Consider the following 21,429-nt stretch of genomic DNA (forward strand, 5'->3'; position numbering starts at 1 on the left):
CGGGGCTCCGCTGACGCCGCTGCGACATGCTGCGCTCCCATTCCGCTTCGGAGGGTGTTTACATACCCACAAGTGACGTCAGTAAAGACAATGATATACCTCATACCGTGCGCCAGCGCTAGAATTACAGCTGTTCCAAGCTAGCGAATTTTGGGGCGGGGCTCTGTTAAAGTCCAATACAATAATGGGCGGGGCTTATAAGCAAATGTTATGTCAACGTACCCTTAAAGCCACATCAGCGAACACAATGACCGGTCGCCTCATGACATGTGCCAATGCCAGTACATGAAGTTGCTCTAATCGCGCTCGTCTTGCCAGTCGCGCTCCCACTCCGCTTCGGAGGGCATCAGGATACTTACCACGTGACGTCAGAGATGACAAATACACGCGCCAACGCCAGTAGTTACAACGGTTCCGCTAGAGTATTTTGGGGCGGGGCTTTGTTAAGCCCAATACGGTAATGGGCGGGGCTTATAAGCAAGTATTATGAACTTACCCGCAACGCTACGTCAGCGAACACGATAACCGGTCGCCTCATAACATGTGCCAATGCTAACACATGTAACTGTTCCAACCCAGCATAGTGCGGCGCTGGCGGCGGCGCAGCGGTTGCTGGTTGTCTCGGGCGGGGCTCCGCTGACTGCCAGTCACGCTCCCATTCCGCTTCGGAAGGTATCGGATACTCACCACGTGACATCAGAGATGACAAATATATACAATGCGCCAGCGCTGAGTTACAGCTGTTTCAAGGAGGGGCGTTGTTCTAGCTTGAAACAGTAATGGGCGGGGCTTTAGAGGGAATTAAATGCAAGTGTCATATCAACTTACTCTTAAAGCCACATCAGCAAACACAATCACTGGTCGTCTCATGACATGCGCAAGCGCAAGTATATGTAACTGTTTCAACCCCGCGTAATGCGGCGCAGGCGGCGGCGCAGCGGTTGCTGGCTGTCTCGGGCGGGGCTCCGCTGACGCCGCTGCGACCGCGTCTTGCCAGTCGCGCTCCCATTCAGCCTCGGAGGGCATCAGGATACTCACCACGTGACGTCAGAGATGACAACAACATACCATGCGCCAGCGCTAGAGTTACAGCTGTTTCAAGGAGGAGCGTTGTGTGACGTCAGCGAAGACAATGACAATACCTCATACCATGCGCCAGCGTGAGTAGTTACAGCTGTTCCAAGCTAGTGTATTTTGGGGCGGGGCGTTGTTTAAGCCCAATACGGTAATGGGCGGGGCTTATAAGCAAATGTTATGTCAACGTACCCTTAAAGCCACATCAGCGAACACAATCACCGGTCGTCTCATGACATGCGCAAGCGCAAGTATATGTAACTGTTTCAACCCCGCGTAATGCGGCGCAGGCGGCGGCGCAGCGGTTGCGGGTTGTCGCGGGCGAGGCTCTGCTGAGTAGTCTTGCCAGTCGCGGTCCTATTCCGCTTCGGAAGGCATCAGGATACTCACCACGTGACGTCAGTGATGACAAATACATGCGCCAACGTCAGTAGTTACAGCGGATCCGCTAGAGTATTTTGGGGCGGGGCTTTGTTAAGCCCAATACGGTAATGGGCGGGGCTTATAAGCAAGTGTCATTTCAACTTACCCTTAAAGCCACATCAGCGAAGACAATCACCGGTCTTCTCATGACATGTGCAAGCGCCAATACATGAAGTTGCTCCAAGCCAGCGTAATGCGGCGCTGGCGGCGGCGCGGCGGTTGCTGGTTGTCTCGGGCGGGGCTCCGCTGAGGCCGCTGCGACCGCGTCTTGCCAGTCGCGCTTCCATTCAGCCTCGGAGGGCGTCAGGATACTCACCACGTGACGTCAGAGATGACAAATACATACCATGCGCCAGAGTAAGACTTACAGCTTTTTCAAGGAGGAGCGTTGTGTGACGTCAGCGAAGACAATGACAATACCTCATACCGTGCGCCAGCGGGAGTAGTTACAGCCGTTCCAAGCTAGCGTATTTTGGGGCGGGGTGTAGTTCCGACCCAATACTAATGGGCGGGGCCTATAAAGGGAATCTAATGTAGGTAAGTGTTATATCAACTTACTCTTAAAGCCACATCAGCGAACACAATCACCGGTCGCCTCATGACATGCGCCAACGCAAGCACATGTAACTGTTCCAAGCCAGCGTAATGCGGCGCAGTCAGGATACTCACCACGTGACGTCAGAGATGACAAATGCATACCATGCGTCAGAGTAAGAGTTACAGCTTTTTCAAGGAGAGGCGTTGTTCCAGCTTGATACACCAATGGGCGGGGCTTTAGAGGGAATCAAATGCAAGTGTCATATCAACTTACTCTTAAAGCCACATCAGCGAACACAATGACCGGTCGCCTCATGACATGCGCAAGCGCCAATACATGAAGTTGCTCTAATCCAGCGTAATGCGGCGCTGGCGGCGGCGCAGCAGTCTCTGGATGGCTTTCAGGGCTTACTAATCTACGCCTTCAGTGCTTATAATATAAAGCGTAGAGTGTTCAAAGTCAACTTACCCGTAAAGCCACATCAGCGAAGACGATCACCCGTCGTCTCATAACATGCGCCAATGCTAACACATGTAACTGTTCCAACCCAGCATAGTGCGGCGCAGGCGGCGGCGCAGCGGTTGCAGGTTGTCTCGGGCGGGGCTCCGCTGACGCCGCTGCGACCGCGTCTTGTCAGCCGCGCTCCCATTCAGCCTCGGAGGGCATCAGGATACTCACCATGTGACGTCAGAGATGACAAATACACGCGCCAACGCCAGTAGTTACAGCGGTTCCGCTAGAGTATTTTGGGGCGGGGCTTTGTTAAGCCCAATACGGTAATGGGCGGGGCTTATAAAGGGAATCAAATACACTTTTCACGTCTACTTACCCGCAATGCTACATCAGCAAACACAATCACCGGTCGCCTCATGACATGCGCAAGCGCAAGCACATGTAGTTGCTCCAAGCCAGCGTGGAACAGCTGTTCCAAGCTAGCGAATTTTGGGGCGGGGCTCTGTTAAAGTCCAATACAATAATGGGCGGGGTTTATAAGCAAATGTTATGTCAACGTACCCTTAAAGCCACATCAGCGAACACAATGACCGGTCGCCTCATGACATGCGCAAGCGCCAATACATGAAGTTGCTCCAAGCCAGCGTAGTGCGGCGCTGGCGGCGGCGCAGCAGTCGCAGGCTGTCTCGGGCGGGGCTCCGCTGACGCCGCTGCGACCGCGTCTTGCCAGTCGCGCTCCCATTCCGCTTCGGAGGGCGTCAGGATACTTACCACGTGACGTCAGTGATGACAAACACATGCGCCGACGCTAGTAGTTACAGCTGATTCAGGCCAGCGTATTTTGGGGCGGGGCTTTGTTAAAGCCCAATACGGTAATGGGCGGGGCTTATAAAGGGAATCAAATACACTTTTCACGTCTACTTACCCGCAATGCTACATCAGCAAAGACGATCACCGGTCGTCTCATGACATGTGCCAACGCCAATACATGAAGTTGCTCGAATCCAGCATAGTGCGGCGCTGGCGGTGGCGCAGCGGTCGCAGGCTGTCTCGGGCGGGGCTCCGCTGACGTCGCCGCGACCGCGTCCTGCCAGTCGCGCTCCCATTCTGCTTCGGATGGCGTCAGGATACTCACCATGTGACGTCAGAAATGACAACGACATACCATGCGCCAGAGCTAGAGTTACAGCTGTTTCAAGGAGGGGCGTTGTTCTAGCTTGAAACAGTAATGGGCGGGGCTTAAAGTCAACTTACCCGTAAAGCCACATCAGCGAACACAATGACCGGTCGTCTCATGACATGCGCCAACGCCAATACATGAAGTTGCTCTAATCCAGCGTAGTGCGGCGCTGGCGGCGGCGCAGCGGTTGCTGGTTGTCTCGGACGGGGCTCCGCTGACGCAGCCGCGACCGCGTCTTGCCAGTCGCGCTCCCATTCAGCCTCAGAGGGCGTCAGCCCTGCTGAGCGGAGGCAGAGGCTCTCTGACCACCGCCATCGGCGTTTGATTGCACCTGGGGAATAATAATTCCAAATCAAATTTATGTTGTCAGGTTTAAACTATTGAGTATTGCAACAGAATAAAGTGTATTCCGTATAGGTATTTGCAGTATCTAAGAAATTGTAGACAGTTAAAATGTCAATTCGTAAATCGTGAGTTAAATAGAGTTGTCCTGAATGACAATGAATTAACTCGGCATAGGATACACAAACTGCTTGTGTTGAAGAGCATGCGTGAAATTCTCTTAGTGCTGGGACATAGAGCAAGATACTACTTCTCTCATGTCCAGCTAAGCTACTTATTTTAGAAGTCAGATGAAAGGCATGTTCGCATGGGCCAAGCAGTTGCTACGCAATTAATTCGAAAACGATGACTCAAAAGTCATTAAAGTAGAGATCGATATAAGCATTATTGGAAATAAATAAATTAAAAATCTAACACTCACTTGTGAGAGCATCTCCCCCTTCTCCAGACAATAACGCCTGGACCTTAGTCCTCAACGCCAATAGTCTATCATGGAAGCCATAAGCTGCCAACGAAGCCGCATGGGGTAAACAGTTGCCGTCTCCAGAAGTCGCCAGAGGCAGCAGTCTTGGAGCGCCTGGTATGCGGCCCTGTCGCCACCAGTTAAGGATACCAGCTGACTCTAGGGTCACTAGGGTAGCTGTCTCTAAGAGGTCCTTTTCGATGAATGTTCTGGAAAGATGACAAGATTTAAGTAGGTAGTAATTTGGTTGGGTTTATTTCAGGTTTAGATAAGCGGAATTTGAATATCTTGTTAGGGCTAGAGAATTTGCGTTTCAAATTAGTTTTAGCGTTATTTTATAATACCTAAGTCTTTGAAACGTGCTTAGCTTAAGGTAAAGTATTATTTACCAAGGTAAAATATTATTTGTGTCCGTACGTGTCTATTAAATAAGCGTGTCTATGAAGTAAATACAACAAAAATTAGTAAGTATATAGGTACGCAATAATATTAAAAAATAGGTAAAAAATATTGTTCTCGTGTTCTAAAGTTTCATTGCAAGTAGGAAATAACTTTTATTTTTATCAGTTTTAAAGATATTAATTAACATATTATTTTAAGTGGACAATTAACTTTAATGACAAATAAATGTTTGTACCTACAACAAATACAAAGTATAAAGAAAGACTATAACGAGTGTTAACCAAACAGCTAGATTTGACTCAATTAGGAGAGTTATTTTGAATTGTTTCTATTTGGAGACTAATGGTCATCCATTACCCAACGTAGTTTGTAGAGTTGCCAAATGTTTACTTATAAAGTGTATTTAACGCTTCCTGTTTTGATTTACAATGACGCCTGACCTTCCACAAAATTACATTGGCCGTACATTGTCGTTTTTGCTGGAAACGTTTGGTTACGACGTCAAAATCTCAATCCAGACATAAAAAACTGTATTAAACTGTGGCTAAATAAATAAACATGGTGTCAATGTCCTAAGTAACTCAGCTGGTCATCAAGCATTAGCATTTAAAATCTGCTGAGGAAGACTTTATGATAAATAACAAATAATATGCAGATCCTGCTGTAATAAATGATAGCAGTCCCTTTAGTGGAGGTCTTCGTAGCAATTATTGAAGAAAGAAATGCAGATAATCGTGAATCCAGTAATGTCTTTACGGCTCTCTACTCGAATACTCTATTTCACGATCTGTAACACGAACAAAGTCGCGGGCACAGCCAGTACATGACTTATAAATTAATTTACTTTGCTTTTTTGTTGTTTTTTAATGTGTCGGCGTCATGGTACCATAAACAATAACAAGGGTTCAACGGCACAGCGGGGTGGCTTGCGTGCGGGTAACGAACGCTGGCCGGTCGCCAAACTGGAGTGCCAAACTGCCGAATAGACGGCCGATTTGGTAGATCCGACGGACTGATTATGGACTGAAGACTGCTTATTGGTTTTTTAATTATAAGTAAAAGGCGGCTAAATTGGTTGGCAATTTTTAGGGATTTTTAGCGAGGGTGATTAGAGAATCGTTCTAATTTTCAATCAGTGAAAACAACAAGAAATCACCTCTAAAATACACCCTGCGTGTAAACGAAGATGAAGGTGACGCATCTTAGAGCAGTCAAACAACAAGGTTTAAAAATGCTTCAAAGGTACGTCTCAATTAGAGTAGGCGCACACCGTTGATTTTTCGTCGGCCGATAGTTTAGTCGGGCAGTTGATCAGTATGGGCATGTATGGGAGTGCGCACACTACGCCGATTCGATTTGGCCGATTCTTCATACAAATTAAAATCGGGCACAATTATCGGCCAACTAAAAATCAACGGTGTGCGCCTACTCTTAGTGTCATAATTGTCTATTTGGCCAAGGATCAAACAACTGGCCCTAAAACGTATACCGTAAATAAGGTAGTGTGACAATTGATGCTACTTGACTGCTCGGAGATGCGTCATCTTTATCTTGGAAGACATGCTCCCTATTAGAGATGGATTTCCAATTTGGAAAAGTATCATTCAATGCATAAGGCCCAGTATTGCATGCCCTAAAGTAGATTGTCGGTCGAATAGTGACGCGAGTAGATCGTTTCGTTTCCATGCAATATGACAACCGTCGCCTAAACACCAAGTAAGGTAGGTAACACCTAGAAAAGGTCGACCTTCTTTGTAGTGCTAAAGAATAATTAAACACATGGCGCGCCGCCAAACTAAAATGCAAATAGACGGGTCGGTTCAGAAGGTACGACATTCTGATTTGGATTCCATTTAGATTGAGCACGGTTAAACTTAAATTAATCACAATGTATTAAATGCAACAGGGCAAACGTGACAATTGATACAAATGCATAAATAAATGGCACGAAGCCAAAGGTTGGTGCCAAATTGTTGGAAGATGAATATGGATATGACAGAGTTTGAGAGTTTATAAATGGCCGTGATTTTTGTCATTTTACGAAACAGACATGCGTGCACAGAGACATGAACGAATTTCACAAACCATATATGTAAAAATACATTATTTTAGGCAGTTTATAAATAAAATAAAACTTAAAAATAACATGAAACAAAAGAGAACATGTCACGGCCCTCTGTCGTTTCTTTGTAAATAAATAATACCCACAAGAAGCACTCAAACATTTCCCGCAAGGTCTAAACCGCACTTTTACGACTGTGCTGCGGTGACGTTTTACGTGGACGACATGATATGCCCCGGAAATGAGGCTCACATTCACGGTGTGCATGCAGAAATTTTTTTATGCATTCTGAGCTAGAAATCTGAAATTCTGAATCTCTTAGGGGCAAATAGGTACCTATCTATCTACTAAAGCAAATAGGGACCTACTAGTTTTTATTTATCATCATCAGGCATTTAGTCTCATCATAAGAAGTTACACGCGAGTTGAGTACAAGTTAGAACTAATTACGTTAGTTCAATGGGAGTCACACCTCTCGTTCCCACCGCTGCAACTCCTGTGTATCCAGGATCTACAGCTTGACCACCAATAAAACCGAACCAGTGAAGGTCAAGTTTATCCCGGGGGAAAGTTAATGGAACTGTCATTGGACCCACAACGAAATTAATCAGAAGAACATAGGAGGATTTCTTGTTAGTAATGTTAGTTCAAACGGGACTATTCACACCTCTCGTTTCCACCGCTGCAACTCCTGTGTAGCAAGGATCTGCAGCTTGGCCGCCAATAAAAACCCAACCAGTGAAGGTCAAGTTTATCCCGGGGGAAAGTTAATGGAACTGTCATTGGACCCGCAACGAAATTAATCAGAAGAACATAGGAGTTCTTGCTAGTTCAAGTGAGCTCACCTAAAATCTGGCGGGTAGACAGATATATCTGGCAGCAGCAGGATGTGGTCTGAACTGAGGTTGCTGGGCTCCGGTTCTGTGTTGCTCCTGAGGGCCCAGACTAGGCCTTCGTTGTCTGTGGCCCGGGAGATCCCGCGGGACAGCTTCCGACCTGGAAAGACACATCATCATCATCAATTAACATCAGCAGGCCCACAAAAATTGAATCCCTTCACGGAGCGAATTAACTTTAGAAAATAACGTCAGATGGTCAGAGCAAGGGCTTTTCCAAATGACAACTGATAAGTTAAGTGCCACTTGCCTAGAGGGGAAAGGTCATTTTAGTCTCCACTACAGGACTTTAATGAGGGTTTCCTTTATTGCGATTACAAGTTAAGTACCACTGTCGGTACGGTTCTGTCACTTGCCCGTGGCTAAGACAATAGTGCCAATGAGGGCTATTGTTTTAGCGCTCACCAGTTAGCGCCACTGTAGAGTAAGGTCCTGTCACTTGCTAGTAGCGAAGACAGTGGCGCCAACTTGTGAGCGCTAAAGTGGTAGGAGAACTATCGCATTTGCACTCATCAAGATGGCGCCACTGTAGAGTAAGGTCCTGTCAATCGCCAGGGGTGCCAACTGTTACGTATAAAAACGATAGCCCTCATTGGTGAGCGTTGAAGCCGTAGGAGGACCATCGCATTTGCAATCATCAGGTTAGCGCTACTGGCATCTAAGGTCCTATCACTCACCAGTGGCGCCAACTGGTGAGTGCAATTTAGGAAACCCTCATTTACCAGCGGAGGTCTGTGTTCGCATAATTCTCCCTTTGTCTTAAAAAAAAATGCTACCTATCGGTGACTGCGTGTTGATAAAATAAACATCACAAATGAGATTAAATGAATGAGTAATCATATAAATGTTAGTGTAAATTTTCTTTTATAGCCCTATAAAATAAATGGACTATGAATTAAACCTGAAATCCACATACCCGTACAATCGCCAAACAATTCCATTTTTTATGCCAATAATCCAAGTTCGTATCACTTATGCCACTGATAAACCAAAATATTTTTTATTCCACTGCAAATAAGACTCACATTCCGGCGCAGGAGTGAGCACCAGATTGGAGGGTGCGGAGTACTGCATCGCAAGGTCTAGAGAGCTGACGGACCGTTCGGGAGCGATGACGTCACCACCCGCCCGCGCCCGCAGCGATGCGCCGTGCACTCTATCTAAAACAAATGATACACAAATTAATAAACACACAAGACTTATTTAATGAGAATAAACTCTCTCTTTCTCACTCGCTCATACACTCATGGCGTGGTAGTATTCCACTCTCACTGAACATGAATGAAGGGGACAAATGGAGCGACATGTTTCCAAATATGTTGCTTAACAACTAATAGGATCTCCGTGAGACAATGTCACAAGTGCACTTACGATTTTAGTATCTTCGAAATCGATAAATTGTTTGATGACGTCATAGTCCCTATTGTACAAAATCTCTATAGGAGAGTCGCGTTTTGACAGCCCATAAGAGTAATGTGTCAATTGAATAGGGTGTTCTCCACTCCCACATAATCTGAATTAAATGTATTTGACTTTGCAGGGTTAGAATTTTGTGTCATCGTATCGTACTAACTAAATATAAATACGGCTATATTAAACTTGACTGAGTCAGGAATCTTTTTTGAGAGGCAACAATTTAAAAACTGTATTTTCGTCTCATGATGTAGAACTCATCACGGCCGTCGATGAGAGATTCGCTTAGAAGAACAAAGGCACAACAAAGACGCGTGTAAATCAAATGTAAACACATTTTTTAGAACCATTAACCCTTTTAATTTTTAGTCTATCGGTTTTATTATCTTACAAAATGTGTGTAGAGTGTCAGAACCAAGATTTAGTTGAATATCTACGTGAAAACTGGTTGATTTTCATATAAAAAAATGTGAGTGAATAAATATTATGAAAGACGGTGCAACGGAAAACGTTATAAATCGTTGTACATGTTATTATTGATAATGTAACAAATAATAAAGACAGTAACGAATATTTGGATATAAAAATAGTTGCGGAATTCATTAATGCAGCACTAGATCACGCTATACATGCAGTGAAAATAAATACATAATACAGAAAATTCGGCACTTGTTTTCCGCAAAAAAAGACACGCTAATAATATTGTAATTTTTTGTTAAACAAGAAGTAAATAATTTTTTTTATTTGGTTAAAAACACGTGGTTTTAATCTCTTCCAAGTTCATTCCCTAACAGGCATAGTATTTTTAAAAATTTTTTTGGACTATAAGCAAGCACAGATTACTTTCATACGATAAGGCTATAAATTTGCCGTTCGAAACATGGTAAAAAATGTTTCCATTTCCAAATAAATTAAATAAAACCTAACCCTGTCATGTGTAATCTATTAGGGTTAAAGTTTTGAAAGCTTTCGTGACGACAAAAACTTTGTATTTGACACATATGAGTTGGAAAAGTCGAGCCGTTTTGGAGGGGTGTAATTTAGGCAAAGAGGGAGGTAGAATAACCGGCTTCAGTCAAACCTATGCGGGTGAATCACGAACGATGTAATCGCTTTAGGGTGTTGCGAACCTTGACCCGGCAGGTGCCCGAAGGTCGAGGGTTCGACTCTCGACAGACAAAAGACACAATCAATACTCTTTCACTGCGAAATTTGAGATGGATGCTTTATTGTTAAGCAATGATATTTGATAAAATGACTGGAGTTTATTGGAAATCATTGAAGCATGTAACTCGAGAATTCGAGATTAAAATGATATAGAGTGTTCATTTTTCCTTTTAGAAATTTAAGGCGAATGTGTTTACGATATTAGCCACCTATAATTTTCATTCTAGATCAAAAATTACTGATAGTAAATAAACTCACATCCACTCACATTACTTAGGTACCTGACTCATGTTATGGCATGTAGATAACAGATATCAATATGAATTATGTGCTCTACAATACACACTCGCACTACAAAGTTACAAACGTTTAATTGACCTCAATGTCACCTAATGATAATATGATATGTGATCTAAGACCATGCTTGCTCTGTACATATCTGTCTGTTCACTAAAGTCTTACAGGCAAACTAGTATACGAAAGTGGGAAGACACATCTCATCGTAATAGATTTTTTTAAATTAATTTACAGTGATACTTATTACTTTGGACCGCAAACGAAAGAAGATTAATGAATAACAAAGCTGCGTATTTGCGAGTTGAACATAAAATCCAATCTTCAACCTACAACAATGAATGGAGCGTCCTTTTTTGGGCATGCATTGTTGATGTGTACCGGCCCCGACGCATGTAAGGGAGACCGACGTGAGTTGTAACAGAGGACAGTTGTGACGTTGTCGATTTTTGAAAACTTGATAACTATCAACGAGTACGCAACAGCGCGTATTTGTTAGCTCGAGACTTGCGGACTAAAAACGCGCAAAGGTACTAATATTATAAAGGCAAAAGTTTGTGATTGTGTATGTTGTTACTCTTTCACGTAAAAACTACTGAACGGATTTTGATGAAACTTTACAGTATTATTGTTTCGTTCGTTCGTTCGTTTCAGCCAAATGACGTCCACTGCTGGACAAAGGCCTCCCCCAAGGTTTTCCACAATGAACGGTCCTGCGCTGCCCGCATCCAGGCTCTTCCCGCGACCTTTACCAGATCGTCGGTCCACCTAGTAGGAGGCCTGCCCACGCTACGTTTTCCAGCCCGTGGTCGCCACTCGAGAACTTTCCTGCCCCAACGGCCATCGTCTCTACGAGCTATGTGCCCCGCCCACTGCCACTTGATTTTAGCAATTCTGCGAGCTATGTCGGTTACTTTGGTTCTCCTACGGATCTCCTCATTTCTGATTCGATCACGCAGGGAAACTCCGAGCATAGCCCGCTCCATCGCCCTTTGGGTGACCTTGAGCCTTCTTATGAGGCCCATAGTAAGCGACCACGTTTCGGATCCATATGTCAACACTGGCAACACACACTGCTCGAAGACTTTCGTCTTGAGACACTGCGGTATTTCGGACATGAGTATATGGCGAAGCTTCCCGAACGCTGCCCATCCGAGTTGGATTCGACGATTGACCTCTTTCTCGAAGTTGGACCTACCTAACTGGACTGTTTGTCCCAGGTATACATAATTGTCGACAACTTCGAGTGTAGAGTCTCCAACCTTCAGAGGAGTGGGTGCAACACGGACATTAGACATGATTTTTGTCTTGTCCATGTTCATTCTGTTATTATATGTATATTACTGTATTATTGTTTATAACTCAGAATAACATATAGGCTAGAATTTATTACGATCTGTGACAAATTAACTGTGTGATGCCGAGGGCAAAAGCTAGTATGTAGTAAATAAGTTAGAAAAAATCAACAATATCACAACTCTCCTCTGTTACAACTCAGCTCGGCCTCCCCTACAGACGACGGCATGTCACTATACACTTCTATCTTATGCCGTTGTATTAGGGGTTACTTTAGAACAAAAATGTATAGTTTGAAGTGCTGTCGTCTGTAAATTATGCATAAAACAGTTGCCATTGCGGTATCGCCTCCTACACCCGCTTCCTAATAGAACTGTGTCACGAACAATTGCGGCCTCGCGAGGATTATACCACAATTACGCCTTAGATTTTCCGACAGCAGACAGTTTCATGCGTGTATTTTGTATTTATTATTATACCTGTCATGTTATAATTTACGTGAATAAATTGCGACTGTTTATTTTATGTAATGTAGAGTCTTTAATTTTCGTCTAAGCTCTGGATTTGTACATACAGTCATCCATCACATAAGACTTTCAAAATGGCACCATTACTGTATTACATAACACTGTGTATCAAAGTTAGAAAATAATATAAATAGATACCTAGATCCTGATCGGTCTTAGGTATTTATAAATTAATTAAAATTGTCTTATCAAATAAGCTAATTGGTCAACAATAATACCATAAGTGGATGGATAGATAGAATGGAGTGCATTACAACAAAAAAAGAAATAATTAAGAATTAACTGTGTACGTCCTTGCTGGGGTGGTAAGAGAAAATAAAAATAACTACAATATTATAAATCCATCACCTACGTAGGATTACCTCCGAGATGACTCGTGTAACAGATTTAGAGGCAGCCTCCCACGCGGCTGGATCGGCCTACTAATCTGGTCTATTTTGAACATTTTCAAATAAGCAACAAAAACTATAACAGAGGAGAAAATCCCAAAATTCGAGATAGAAATAAGATTATATTAAATAATATTTTTATTTTATTTATTTAGGAATAGTACCTACACAGCACACTGTCATTTGGAATTATAATGTTTTTATAAGATTTTGTAGGCCAATTATGACTATCCAAGATATAACATTTTTTATACTCTATTGATTAAGTACATAAATAAAAATTAACGTGAAAGTAGTGAGGATGGATGGATCATTGATGTTCGTTACCTTTTAATTAAAACAACTTATGCGCGAATTTCGATGCAACTTCACAATGTTATAGCTATGTAGTACTATGTAGCTTTGTATAGCTCCTGCCATCTCTAAAATTTGGCAACCAAGACAAGGATTTTGGAGCTCAGAACCCGTCACCTAGTCGTTGCCAATCAACGGCCTAAGAGTGAAAATTTTGATCCCGGACTACTTATGAAAACTCTAAACAAAGACAAATCCAGGGAAACCTAGATGAATTGCATCCCTAGTCCCTACTCATACTTTTACCAAAAGTCTACGTGCACGAAGTCACACGCAAAGGCTATTAAGAAACAAAAAACAAGGCCGTGCGACCATGAATGAGGCGATCAGATAAACAGGAAAGAAAACAATAAGAGAATCTGTAATGAAAACAAGTCAATGCACTTGAAGTAGAATCTTGGAAACTGATAACAAAAGGTATGAAAGTAGTAAGTTGCCTAAAATCTTTCAACAAATAAAATTCCAAAGAACGTAGACGAGAGCAACGCGTAAACTTTGGGCTCTGGCTGAACCTCAAAATGCCGAAACAAAAAAAAGATTAATAAATATTGAAATTAGATTTAATGATCGTCTGAGACCTGAGTCCAGCCAGTGGAAGGTATAAAAGAAAAGAAAGATTTACAAGATGTACAGTTCAGTAGCTTATAGAGGTTCCCGTCCACTTTAATTTTCTTCGTTAAAAAATATAGCTATTGTTTTAGAAGACAACTTAATATGGCTGCGTCGAAGAGTTTCAGAGAGTTATTTTATTTCAGACAATAACTTTACCTTGTTTTTTTTCTGGGGTTTTTGTTATAAACTGTAACCTTTAAGATAAAGACATTATGAAGTGATCGTAGAAGAGATTCTCTACAGAGTTTGGGATCCGAATTTGAGAGATTTAAATTCAATTTAACCTTAATAGAGTAAACTAAACAAAGCTATCTGTGCAGCACCGTGAAAACTAACAATGGGCGCAGTGAAGCGAAGCGCAGGATGCGATCGGCAATGGCTTGATACGGAACATTTGTGGCAGTTTATTGTGAAATTCTGTGTCAGTCAGACATTCCGAAGAGTCAAGGACGCCGGATTTAAGGGAATTAAAATTAATTGCCAATAGAAATGACATTTTCGCGGTTACAATTAGCTCAAGAGCTCTTTTGCACTGTGGACATTCTGTCGTTTCACTTTCAATGGACCATTTTCCGAGAACATGCGAAACAAAATGCATGAAATTGGCATTTGTTTTATAATTATTGTATGCTTTGGCCATTGGAGTTTTCATAATTAATTTCATACATTTAATTTCAAACGATTTCTAATACAATGAAGAGAGTCCACAAAAGATTGTAGATTGTGAGTAAAACCAATGACTATGAAAACTGAAGAGATTCAATTTTTATAAGACACCTTTAATCAAACTAACGATCATTACAACTAATCACATTGAATCTAATCAGTACAAGTGGCTATGTAAAACTTTCAGGATATAATCAGTGGAGAAATCCATTAAATTGTTGAAGAATTAATTCAAGGTATTCTTGGAAGTAATCTTTATTTAGTTCCGATTGACTGCATGTAATTAGAATATGGAAGACATGGTAGACAGGTGTGTTTTCAACGGGGAGTTAAAGAGAAGAGTTTTGGCAATAAATAATGGACACGATCACAAAACTGCTAATGGTTCTTCAAACTTGACCTTAATTGTTTGGGTTTTTATTGGAGGTCAAGCCGTAGATCCTGGCTCCGCAGGAGTTGCAGCGGAGGAATTGCAGGAGAGGTGAGAATAATCCCGCAATGATTCTTCCGATTCAGAAGTTGCAGAAGAAGCAAGTCTTCTTTCAAACGCCTAGTCTGGTAGGAATAAAGGAACAGTCTGACATTAAATAAGATTGCCAGATTAGATAATCTGGAAATCGACGTCAGAGGTATCGTCACTGATTAGTCGTTTAATCAGTCTTTCACCTTTGCATTGAAAGTAATACGATCGGGCTCGTAAATAACTTCCATCCTTCTCGTTTGATCCCTCCGTGGTTACACTCTAATGAAGAGACAAAACAGACACGAGACCAGTATTTATAGCCACACCTCAAATTACAATCTGGAGCAACGACTGAGCGAAATGGCTCCACAAAGAAAAATAGGTCGGCAGATCTAAGCCGGTTTTTTAACAATGGAACTCATGTCCACATTTCTACCTTAGCTAATACTAAAGGTTATTCACATAAAGCTGTATACTAATACGTTATACGGCCCGTCTGAAGCAGGACAGCATCAAATGAGTTTATAGCGAATAAAAAGCTTGGATCGTGTCCAAAATTCTAAATGCCAAAACTGTCTGACCAATAAAAATCGGAGGAAATAGGAATTCGACATCTGGCAGACATGCTTGTAGACTTCGAGAGGTAATGACGGGGACGATAATAAGACTATTTGAGATATCAGACATACTATCATGATCGGATTATCGACTGTTTCTGTGTATATTTTTAGTAAAAAATAAGCATTTTGTGTAAGTCTATAACGGCATCACATTAATCTAAACTGTGGCATCTTAAGCACTGGTAATAAGGGCGATTTTTAAATAATGTTAATCAAGTAGACACTGCTTGGTTGCATAATGCACCGCAAACCGATACTATCTTCAAGTAGGTATCCCTTGGAACGGAACAATGGCTTTATTATCATTGTGACGTTATACGATATGCTTTTGCGTAAGTATGATGAATAGTTTGTACGAATAATTGGAATCCGTCAAAACATAAGGTACAACTACAATGTATTGTAAGGACACATTTAATATCGCGTGAAATTATTCATGTTATTCATACGTGAATTCTACGTCATTACAAGACGTCATTACAAGTAACAAGAAGGAATATATTTTCCGCGCATCACTGGGAAAATTGCCTGTTTAATTATCTTTTATCCAAGTTATTTAATAATTAACCTGGTTAGTAACAAGAATAAAGCCATAATAATAATATTCCTTGAACATTTTACATGCCAGCACCTTGTTCCAAAATTAGCTAAGAAAGGGCTTTAGTAAAGAGGCTTTACTTCAAAAGAGATTCACCAACTTCTGACTTCTTTGAAGATACATAATTATTTTTTCTCAGAAGGACACTGACAATAGTCACATTTGCGACACAGTTATAGCGTGGGTGTAACAAATGATATATCTGTATTATGTATGTCTATGTGGGCTGAAAGTGCGTTTATTGCATCTATGACTTCATTTATACTACGCATATGAGCCGTCTTTCCCGCCAAGTGGGTTAACAAATACGACAGCTGCATTACACTAAAACATCTTGATATTTAGAACATCAGCTTAGTTTCATTGTCTTCTTGGCCTTGGTAGTAATTTTCACCCAAATAAATACCAGAGTTTTTAGGATTCCCCAAAGGTCGTAATCGTAAACAATGCCTTCGCTGACTGTCTGTTAACAGTCTGTGTTTTTTGACGATTTTTCTTTTCGATTTACGAAATACAGCTAATACAGTGTGAGTCACGTTAAAGTGTACATATGAAAATAGATGAAACTATACCTATTTTTATCGACAAAAAAGAGGTCAAAAAATTTTTGAGATTTTTTTTTAATTTTTTATAGAATTTTTTTTCTTTCAATTACTTATTGTAAAGAAAACGTAATAACTTTTAAACTAAGCGGTATATCCTGATAAAATAAAAACTGTAATAATGCTAAATAACAGGCGATACTAAAAAAATACATACAATGCACAAAAAATGCCAACAAGTAATAAAAAATGATACTTTTTGAAAAAAATCTGCTTAAAAATTCGTGTTTTTTTGGTTATTTGATAAATTTCTCCAAAAAATGCCCTATAACAGGTGGTTTTTATTGTTGTGTATTATTCTCTATCGTATTACCTTTGTAAAACCAAAAATTGCATGTCTCTATTCCTATTACAACATTTGCTATGATAGTTTGAACAAAGGCCTACCACAACATTATTCTCCTCTACAGGTAGGGACAATTTTAATTTTAACTAAAATGCTTATTTTACTTCGAAATCTTTTGTTTTTACTTGAAATCTAACTTGTCTTTATCAAAATTACAAATCTAGAGCCATTTTCAGTTTCGTTGTTAACGAAGCGTTGAATGGCGCGCCCGGAGAGGCTTAGTTCAAACGATCATAGCAAATGTTGTGATAGGGATAGAGACATGCAATTTTTGGTTTTACAAAGGTTATACAATAGAGAATAATACAAAACAATAAAAACCACCTATTATAGGGGCATTTTTCGGAGAAATTTATCAAATAACCAAAAAATCACGAATTTTTAAGCAGATTTTTTTCAAAAAGTATCATTTTTTATTATTTGTTGGCATTTTTTGTGTATTGTATGTATTTTTTTAGTATCGCCTGTTATTTAGCATTATTACTGTTTTTATTTTATCAGGATATACTGCTTAGTTTAAAAGTTATTACGTTTTCTTTACAATAAGTAATTGGAAGAAAAAAAATTCTATAAAAAATTAAAAAAAAATCTCAAAACATTTTTGACCACTTTTTTGTCGATAAAAATAGGTCTAGTTTCATCTATTTTCATATGTACACTTTAACGTGACTCACACTGTATAGTGCATGGTATACGGAACCTTGAGTCCGATTCGCACTTGGCTAGTATTTGTTTTCAGTAGAGATAAGACATTTATACCTTGATTTTTTAGAATCCAGCAGAGATGTAAACAAACACTTTCATACACAATTACACCATAATCACTTACGTGTTCATAATATCATACACATTATTTAACAAGCCCATGAAACCAACTTTATTTTCACGTTTAAACAAGTTTGAAATCAATCTTTGAAACAAATTAATTTTGCAAAATACGTGGACGATGAAAATTTGTGAGACTTGTCAAATTGACTTGACGTTTAAAATCATGTGTTATCTCCATATTGTCTATGACTTGTCTCTGACACATCAGTGCTGTAACCTGTGACTCATAGACAATAATCTGTAAATTTAATCGATATTATTTTAAGTATTCACTTATTCCGATTACTGATTAATTTTAAATAAAAAATATACGATACTTTGTTTAGTTTTCCAGCGATAACTTCGACAATATTGGAGATAACGTAAAATTATTTTTGTACTTTTAGTGTAGGCTTTTTCGGAGTCAGTTTTATTTAAACGAAATTATTTAACTTTTTTATGCAATTATGCTTGGATTTTGACATAATCAATGTCATGTCAAAAATAACCAATCATGCAGCATTTGGACCTCGCGTCTACGTATTGCCATCTGGCGGATTTTTCAATCGCGAAAACCCTCATTGATAGCATCTTAAATTACCTCCCTAGCGGAATAGAGCAACAAAGAACTGAGCGAGCGAGATGTCACTAGTAGCAACACTGTCAAACAGAACTTGTTGCAATTTGAAGTTTAATAACTTTACGGATATCATTGATTGTTTTACTGTCCAGTGTGTTTTTTGATTACATCTGTGCATACAGTTTTTTTCCTGTTCTCGAAAATTTCCAGTTCTTATTCAATGTTGCGACTTTGTTGCATATTTTTAGTATTTTGACGATCACCCGGCGATGATACGCAAGTACTACAATAATTTCACTTCGCGATTAACGAGAGGTTTTGTCGCATCACTAGTTCACAGACTAAAAATATTTTTATGTCAGTTGGCCATTTTTGATGACATTTTTGCTGATTTCTAAAAAATTAGACTGTACCTTCTGTGTGTTTCCCTGCTATGGGGTCAGCTTCCATCACCATGTCGAATTACCCTGAAACAACAAAAGGGTCATGAATTTCACATAAAGTTGATTTATGGTTAATGGTATACGATTTTTCCAGAGATAGAGCTACTAAGTAGGTATTGAGGCCAATGTGGTTCTAAACGAATTTTAGTTTTTGTTGGTTCTGTTTATTCGACCCTTGTTTTACTATTTATTTTGTCCTAAGAGGGCAATTTCCCGACGCTACGTCTACTTCAATTCAAGGACTAACAGCAATTTAAGGTCTGGATTCTTTCTTTTATAAATGGGCCGGATTTTCCAGTCTTATTCAGTGGGTGCTCTGCCAACTGCGTATGTCACTCACGCGACACGTGACCCAAGTACACACACAAGTATTTTCTTGGACTTAAATCATTGTTTACATCTATGTTTGCCAGTATCGAAAATACAGTAATAAATGCGTGAGCGATATTGACTCATATCTCACCCACATACGGTTTTAAATAGATTGTCGTGGCATGCGCGACCAGCCAATGAAATCTCGGCTTCAATCCGATCGCCTTGGATTTCCGCATTTAAAACACCGGAGTGGAGGCCTTAACGAACTAGCAGTCAACACTAGTTTCACATGTGTCCATCATAAGGCGTAGAGCTAATTATAATATCTAAATCAGACCGTGACTAATCAAACTGATCGGATATTTAATGATTGTTTTTGTCCGACTAGATCCAGTCCATTTGCTGCCTAATTGAAACGATGATTGTGTGCGTTTTTACCCGACTACGGCAAAGCAAAAGGAGGGTTATGATTTTGACAGGCTATGTATGTATGTATGTATGTATGTATGTTCATCTGTTCCCTCGTAACTTCTAAACTACTTTAGGGGCCGTCCATATATTACGTCATTCTAAATTAGGGGGGGGGGGTTGGTCTGCGGATGACGGTAAATGATTACTAGAGGAATGGCAGACATTGCCCCAAAATACCCTTCATATCATTAACTGCAGCATGCTCAGATGAATGGAAACCATCATCAGAGCAAGAGGGGGAAATACCCATCATTAATTCATTCATTTGGATAGTGATAAGCTACCCTAATTTTTAATCTGGCCACAATTTCTAATTTTTGTTCAAAACTGAAAAATTGAAATTTCGTTTCGATGATTTTTTATTAAATAAAAACGACTAAATATTTAAAAAATATATGTTATTTTATTTTATTTTAATTATCTCTTTATTTTGTATAGTAAATATTTCATAGATCAGTAGTAATTTTCCTTATTTTCATACTTTTTTTTGCGTTCCGCTAAATCTGCCGGTGTGTGTACATTAGCAACTTTGTTCAGTTCAGTATTCTGAAAATCTTGTTTTATACTTTTTCAGCGTCGTTTTTTGTCGTAGTTGGGTTTTAGTTTTTTTATGTACAGTCGATAGCACGTCAGAATATATATTTTCGTTGCAGAATCGCCTTATTGCAATTACATAAAGATGCTATAGCACAACAGCACAGACCACAGTGTTTTGTTTAACTTTATGTTCCATCGTCTGTTGTGGGTACAGAAGACATAGACTCTGTACATGAGTTATGACGGATTGTACTTGAATTTAAGGAGTTGCGCTCAAAGAATTTACATAAAAAGTTCCTCATTAGTTATGCTACTAAACGACTTTGGTCATTTTATCATTGTTTAAGTTTTAAGGTCGTCGTCTCGAAGGACCATCATAACGAACAATATTCTTAGACGTATTGTACAACCAATAGTCAACTGTCAAACACAGAACATTACTGTTTTTGGTCGGTGTAGACAAACATTCTAAAAACATCTTGGGAATCATTATTCATAAAGTCAGCCTAAGTATCCTTCGTGAATTGCATATCTGGTAACGTCATCTACATATCGTGGGCTGCAGACTAAAGGGGCGTATAACCAAATATGCGAATAGTCTAATATTTGCATGCTCTTTTAGTTTTTATGTCCACTTCGTCTGAAACTCAAGCATGAACGAAAAGAACTTATTTTCTGTTTGAAGATTTTTACAGGGACAAAAAAGGTAGCATTGACCTTCGCACGCAGACATCGCTGAATGCACACCTGCCGGGCATTGTATCGACAACGCACATTGAGCTAACACTGTACTTTAGTACCTTATGCAGCTGTTATATGTGCTATTTTCCCTAAAACTGTACGTACAGTCCGAAGAGCTGTTGACTCTACCACCTGTATACTACACCCCTCACCTGCTAACAGACGGTGGGGCAACCGGGGCAACACGCGTTGTTTATCAACACTCCAATGCTACATTCCTTGAAGATAAGCGAGCGCCAGACGGCCTGGCGAGATGACTCATGTACAAGTACAAACATACCGTGAATGGCGAGGGCAGTTGTTAAAGGTCATAATGCAACATTTACGCATGTGGACACAATCGTATGATAAGAAA

At 40.5% G+C, this 21,429-nt stretch overlaps 1 protein-coding gene across 3 annotated transcripts in view; it reads right to left on the bottom strand.

The window, feature by feature from the left end:
* Window positions 1-21,429, bottom strand: part of LOC114354631 (OTU domain-containing protein 7B) — a 35,163-nt gene that overhangs the window by 5,149 nt on the left and 8,585 nt on the right. Inside the window, exons 2-6 of one of the 3 annotated variants that reach the window (XM_028307116.1) lie at window positions 18,981-19,033; window positions 8,859-8,993; window positions 7,783-7,933; window positions 4,432-4,682; window positions 3,743-3,999 (exon numbers count right to left, since the gene is read on the bottom strand). In XM_028307116.1, the coding sequence (XP_028162917.1) occupies window positions 3,743-3,999; window positions 4,432-4,682; window positions 7,783-7,933; window positions 8,859-8,993; window positions 18,981-19,023 (837 nt within the window). In that variant the 5' untranslated portion in view covers window positions 19,024-19,033. The other 2 variants (XM_028307117.1, XM_028307118.1) reach the window with 2 other exon arrangements.

The sequence above is a fragment of the Ostrinia furnacalis genome, unplaced genomic scaffold (genome assembly GCF_004193835.3).
Source record: "Ostrinia furnacalis isolate ACB-3 unplaced genomic scaffold, ASM419383v2 OfSCF2101, whole genome shotgun sequence".
Lineage (NCBI taxonomy): Eukaryota > Metazoa > Arthropoda > Insecta > Lepidoptera > Crambidae > Ostrinia > Ostrinia furnacalis.